The 7,102-nt window shown below is 36.1% G+C and overlaps 1 protein-coding gene across 1 annotated transcript; it reads left to right on the top strand.

Moving 5' to 3' along the window:
* Positions 1-6,192: 6,192 nt before the first annotated feature.
* LOC117709002 (interferon alpha-12-like) lies at positions 6,193-6,771 on the top strand. The gene has a single exon (XM_034503042.2). The coding sequence runs from the start codon at positions 6,193-6,195 to the stop codon at positions 6,769-6,771; it is 579 nt and encodes a 192-aa protein (XP_034358933.1).
* The last annotated feature ends 331 nt before the right edge of the window (positions 6,772-7,102 follow it).

Below are 7,102 nucleotides of genomic sequence, written 5' to 3'. Positions count from 1 at the left end.
GCCCTTAGACAATGTGAAGAGGACTGTCCTAGACTAGGACACTGCATCTGATATTATAGCCCTCCTTTAAAAACTCTCATTACTTTCAGAATGAATACAATCAACCTGCCTAGATGTTTCAGCAATATTGAGCAATTACTTTCATTGTGTAAAACCATTTTTGTATCTGCACCCATTTCTTCTTATTTATTTATTTATTTATTTATTTATTTATTTATTGTGCTATTAATATAATTTAAGGTTTCTGTGTTAAATCTTTCAGTCTTAACATTTTAAATGTTGCAAATTATCATTTGTAATTAACTTATTTTGTATTCAAATAAATTTGCTTTATAAGACACTGGATTAGTTAATTTGCTATCGCTATAACATTATCAAAGATTTTTAACATTAGAGCCTACACTATAAATATTGTACAAATGAACAGTTTCAAATATCAGAGAGTATAGACACATACACTGCACAGTACTTAGACAAACTCTAAATATTTTCATGTTCTTGTCTCCAATATGCAGTATTCTTCTGGATGTATAGACAGCATGCTGTTCAGTGGAAAGCCATAGATTCTTGTTCCTGTCATATTACTTAGTCCACTTTGTAATTATCCAAATATTTTTTTGGATTAATTCAGCATCTGAATTCCCTGATATCATATACCAATCATCTACTCTTATCGTTAATGAGTTCATTTGTTTTGGGTTCTTCTATATGAGTGAGATCATGTACAGCAATGCAAACCAGATCAAGAAAAATGATTAGCCTGCCTATATAGCACAGAAAAGCAAGACAAGAAGAACCAGGGAATTAATTCCATTCATAATCATTTCAATCAATTCTGGGAATAAATCCCACAAGGGAAGTTAAATGACTCTGAAATTAACCCTTTGAAATACCACTGTTCTTTCTCTATTTCCTGGACCTTTTCTCATCTCAATTTGTACTTCTCTTTCTGCTTTGTTCCTTGGCATCCAAATTAAAAAGAGAAAGGAAGGAAAGAAGAGGAATAAAGAAAGAAGAAAGGAAAGAAAGAAAGAAAAAAATGAAAAGGAAACCAAATCTTCAATTATAAGAGAAATTTAGAGAAGAAGAGAGCCACCTACTGGCCTGGCATGGAAAGAACAAACAGGTAAGTTCCTCATGAATTCTGTTTGGGAGATTTTTCTCCACATTTTCTCCTAACCAGTGCTTAATTTGTGTTTTTGAGTTTTCATCCAGAAGTAGTCAAATGTCTGTGCTGTTACATCCAGAATATTCATTAGGCTGGCCACAGCTCTTCTGTATATATAGAAACCACAGAGTTAGGATGTTTTTTCATGAGGAAATATACTGTATTTAAAATGTAAAATAAACTTTTAAAAAGCAAGCACCAATAAAAAATTAAAAAACCCACATTTTTCCTCTTAAACTCTGACCCTCCTTCCAATAAGTTAAATAGGATAAAGACCATCAATCCGTTTTTCCAAAGGCCTATCTAAATCTTCTTGTATATTAACAAATTAGTAACATTTTTAGCTAAATGATTAACAAAAGTAGCTGTCTTAATTTCTTGTGTCAAAGCAATTTCAGAAGCAGTGGCATTGGCAATTAATGTAATTAAAGCTTTTATACCAGCAATAATCAAGCCCACTCTCCTCTTGCTTCTGCTTAAAGACTGACTCACTTCTTCCAGTACTTCCAAACTTTTTCTGAATACCAAGGTTCTGTGATATTCAGGGCAATAAAACAAAAGCTGGTTGATAGACCTTTGTAACAGACATGCCAGGTTTCAACACACTAACACAATTAGAAAGACTGCAATCAATGCAACTTACATTAAGTAGAAGAAGTATTAATGTAAGTACATTAACTTACATTAATATAGAAGAAACAAAAGTAATTTTAACTTGAAAATTAAAATAGCCTTAACACATGCACTAACACTTGTTTGAAATCCAGATCCTCTTACAACTTTATCTCTTGCTAGTGTAACATCATAGAGAACTACAGCTAGTTTCCAAATATGTTTCTGAAAATGTTCAAAACTAGCCTCCCAAATCAAGACTGTTATTTCCAATATTGGATTGATTTCTATGATTGAGACCAAATAATTGGTGACCTTTAAGAAGAATACAAGAGTCATTAAAACTTCTTTTTTTGATTCTCTGTTCCACAAGGTCTAAAAACTCGAGGCAGGGCAGCTTGTCCCATCTGGGGTATAGGTGAGCAAAGGTGGGTTGGAAAAATATGTCCAATGCAGCTTCCCAGTCACCATTGTCAGGGCACTCAGCAAGCTCACAGGTCAGCATCATTCTTTGTTCCGGCATCAGCATGTCTCACCCATCGCTCTGGCTGCTACCATGCTCCTTCAGCATCCTGAAGAAAACAACACAAACATGCCCCTTCCCCATATTAGATACCTGTTCAGGATCATGCCTTATGCCAGTAAGTGGGTCCTTCCTTTTCACCTATGCATAAGTATGCCTAGTTGTAGGGTGCCATAGACACTCAGCAGAAAGTTCCTTGGCTTCCAAATTAAAAAAATTAAATAAAGAACACATAATTCAAATGAATTTGTAGTGTACAAGGATAAACCTCACCCTTTTTTATTTTATGAAGATATTGTTTTAAAATTCCATGGGCCCCTTCCATAGTCTCTTGTCCTTAACTATTATAAGGAATCCCAGTAATATGGGTAATATTAATTTGCTGACAAAAAGTCTCAAATGCTCGACTATGATATCTAGTGCCCATTATCTGTTTATTATTATTATTATTGTTACTACTACTACTTCTACTACTAAGAGTAAGGAGCCATCTTGAGTGTCATGCCAAATACCATTGGATTTGTGTTAGTTCTAAAATTTACAGAGATAATCATTATAATTAGGAAAATGTTTAAAGACACTTGCAGGGTATTTGGCATAATTCTAACACCTCTTTGAATGTTTTAACTTTGCATAGTGAGTTTATGAATTTTAAGAATGCTTCTCTGCTGAGCATTGAAGGGGCAGAGACTGCTGATAAAATTACCAATAACCTGAGGTCAGTATTTCTATTTTGGTCAAGCTTCAAGAATGGCATATATAGCTTGATTATGCTAGCCTTTTTTGTCCTGGGAATAATTTTATTCCTGCACGTTGTGTTAAAGCTTGTCTTTAACAATATCAACATGTTGGCAGCTAAAGTCCATGGCTTGAAACTGAAAATGTACTCCCAGACAGAGTAATTAAATTAACAGGCTGGTAAGCCAAGGATAGGTAAGATTCTACACAGAGTCTTACCAACCTAAGACAGAAGTGCATTGCCTTTGATAATGCATATTCTATGAGGTGTGAGAAAGGCATTCTTGTCAGAACCACCTAAGACAGGCTCAGTCTTGTTTATGAAATAATAAAAGGGGAAAAGCCAGAGAACTTTTGGGGCTGCTTCGCAAGAATCTGGCATGGGCCATGGACAAGGAAATGGGCTGCTTGGCAGGAATATGACATTGGACAAGGACAGGGAAATGGGCTTCAGGCAGGAATCTGACATTAGGCTAGAACGAAGAAGGAATTTCAGGCAAGAATCTAAATCTTAGGCTAGAATATGAAAGTAGGCATCAGACATAAAAATTACTTTGAGCTAGGACAGAGAAGTAGGCTCAGATATTTTGGTCATCCTGAGAAGCTTTAGAAACAGTGATCACGGAGTGTTCATGAAACTTTGTTTATTCCCTTGCTTGTTCTTTGATTATTTGTGTTTATTGTATTGCTTGTTCCTTGAGTATTTGCATCTATTGTATTGTTAGTTCTTCAACCTAGAACTGACCTTAATACTTGTATGTAATTAAAATGGTATAAAAGCAAAATGGAGGAAGGTGGATGGAATAGGGGGTTTCTAGAGAAGGGAAATGGGGAAAGGGGATGTCATCTGAAATGTAAATTCAAAAAAAGAAATCACCAAAAACAAAACAAAACAAAACAAAACAAAACACACTTTTCCTCAGAAGAACTGACTTCAGGAAGAGTCCATTCCCTTCAAACTCATCTTAGGAAGGGAAATCCTCTTGGATCCACATGTCAAGTCCTTTTAACAATGGACAGATAAGTATTTATAAAAGGTCTTTTGCATCTTTAGCCTTTTACAAACAAACTTCTTGGGAGAAGTAAGGGTCTCTGTTCAGTGCCCTTAGTAGTGATTCACAACCAAACTCACATCATTTTGATCAGTAGGTAATGCATTGTGAAACTGAGACAACCTACCCTGAGCTACAAATTTTGTGAAACAGCATCTAAACCCATAGAAGAGATTCTTCAACTGCTGCTCTGCCTGCTGAGGCCAGCAACAGTGAATTAGGTAAATGCACTGATCTATGGCTGTCTTTTGGTATGTGACTTCAAAGTGTTCAGGTAACCTACTCCACAATGGCACACATGTGGTGCAATGTATATCTGTGCACTAGGTGATGGTCAATCTAAATTGATGCAGAATACCTTAGTTCATATTTCTCTTGAGGAAAGATCTGTTATTTACAGGGGCATGGTTCAACATATCAATAGCTCTTGACCTCTCAGCCTGTTGGAGTTTTGAAGGAAACTTGTACAGAGGAATACAATGTGTATCTGTATTTAGAACTGTCAAGGAAATGCTAGAATTTCATCAGCTCCTCTTGAGAGTAAGCTGTCAATTACAACTCCTTCATGATGTTTTGTTCTGCCCCCTGACTCCATGATCAGGATGTCTTTGTCTCTTTGGGTGATTGATGGATTCCTTATATTAGTGTTGCCATATCTGAATTTTTGATTCCTCACAGGGAACAGAGCAATAGGTTAAAAATTATATATGATAGAGACATATATTCGAGATCTTTGTATTTACAGAAAATCAAATGACATCAAGGTGAGCTGCAGATCTGGTAATTGAGTAGATTTTGTGGGGATTTTAATTATTTGATAAATAGCTATTGATATGACTAATAAACATGTTTCAGCTATGACTCATTGTACTGTTTCTTTGGTGGTTATTTTCAGTGTAATCTTCATAACTTTCATGGTTATATGATAAAAAATGTTATGAAACAGCTCCAGATATCAACCTGCTCAGAATATATGTAATGTCATATTGTGTTTCACACGTTAGAGTTAACAACTTGTTTTTACTAAACAAAATTTGGTAATCACAACACAGAAATGGAATGACTGATACAGGAGAATGCAGTAGGTGACAAAGTACTGAGCTATCGTTCCTGAACATAAGCAGACTTGATTCAATGCACACCCAATTCTCACAGAAAGGACCCTAGAGTCAGGGAGCATCACACAGATGTCCATGAGGACATATCTGTGTGCAGTAACACCATGTACTGGAGACTGCCAAGTTTGTCATAAATGAGTGAGCATGTGATTGTGTATTTGTGTGTGTGTGTGTAAAAGAGAGAAAGATAGAGAGACAGAGAAAGAGAGTGAGAGAGAGGGCATTTACAGCCTGCAACATTCTGAATGTTGTGATGTGGGCTCCTGTAAATGCACTGGTTCTCTACTGTAAATATAAGTTCCAGGAATCACACTCAGCTCATCAAATTAAGCCATTGTGCATCCTGCATCCTCCTGATGGCACCAAATTATCAGATATATAGCTAACATATAGTGATTATTAAATTTTTATGTAAATTTATGTTACATTTAATGAAGGCAACTCCAAAAACCCAATTTTAGGACTTTAAATATTTTAAAGTATACCTTACTTCAATGTATATTAATTGAAAGAAATTTGCAAACATATCTTCTATTATGATTTAAATACTTTGGAAACATATAAATAAAACAAAACTGAATTGTAAAAAAATCAATGTAGTTAATGTTTACAGAATATTTTACAGAAAATTTTGATTTACAATATGTAAATTTCAAATAAAGATAGTTTATTAGTGCTGTAACAATGAATGAAAATACATATTAGAACATAACCCCCTGGAAAACAGCTTTTGGTGGGGAGCAGTAAAAGAGGAAGCAATAATAAAAGTCTCAATGGTTTAGAAAAACTCCCGGAAACAAGTAGAGAATGAGTTAAAGAATGTGAAATGACAATTGGAAAGTTAGGGGAGGGCATTCAGAAAGTAAAAAGTACTGTTTGCCCTATTTAAGACACATCCACATAAGATGGTCTTCAGAGAACCAAGAGGGAAATATCAGGACCAAACAGCCAAGAAGACCAGCAGCATTGGCAACATTCACCATGGCTAGGCTCTGTGCTTTCCTGATGGTCCTGGCAGTGATGAGCCACTGGTCAACCTGCTGTCTAGGATGTGACCTGCCTCAGACTCATAATCTCAGGAACAAGAGAGCCTTGACACTCCTGGCACAAATGAGAAGACTCTCCCCTGTCTCCTGCCTGAAGGACAGAAAGGTCTTTGGATTCCCCCAGGAGAAGGTAGATGCCCAGCAGATGCAGAAGGCTCAAGCCATCCCTGTCCTGAGAGAGCTGACCCAGCAGATCCTGAACATCTCCACATCAAAGGACTCATCTGCTGCTTGGGAGGAAACCCTCCTAGACTCATTCTGCACTGACCTCCATCAGCAGCTCAATGACCTGCAAGCCTGCGTGATGCAGCAGGTGGGGGTGCAGGAGCCTCCCCTGACCCAGGAAGACTCCATGCTGGCTGTGAAGAAATACTTCTACAGGATCACTGTGTACCTGAGAGAGAAGAAACACAGCCCCTGTGCCTGGGAGGTGGTCAGAGCAGAAGTCTGGAGAGCCCTGTCTTGCTCAGCCAAGTTGCTGACAAGATTGAGTGAGGAGAAAGAGTCAGCCTGAGATAAAGTTTGGAGGAACTCCTGTATTAGAAAACTGCATCTCAATTTATAAGTTCTCCTTTAAAAACTTTCATTACTTTCAGTATGAATATAATCAACCTGCCTAGATGTTTCAACAATATTGAGCAATTATTTTCAGTATGTAAAACCATTTTTGTATCTGCAACCATTTGTTCTTATTTATTTATTTATTTATTTATTTATTTATTTATTCATTCATTCATTTATCTATTTATTTAGTTGCAATTAATACAATTTAATGTATTTATGTTAAATATTTTAGTCTTACACTTTTTAAAGTACTAATCATCATTTGTAATTAACTTATTTTG

This window comes from Arvicanthis niloticus, chromosome 5 (assembly GCF_011762505.2).
Source record: "Arvicanthis niloticus isolate mArvNil1 chromosome 5, mArvNil1.pat.X, whole genome shotgun sequence".
NCBI lineage: Eukaryota > Metazoa > Chordata > Mammalia > Rodentia > Muridae > Arvicanthis > Arvicanthis niloticus.
The sequence above is the reverse complement of the archived record's forward strand: the minus strand, read 5'-3'. Positions and strand labels throughout refer to the sequence as shown.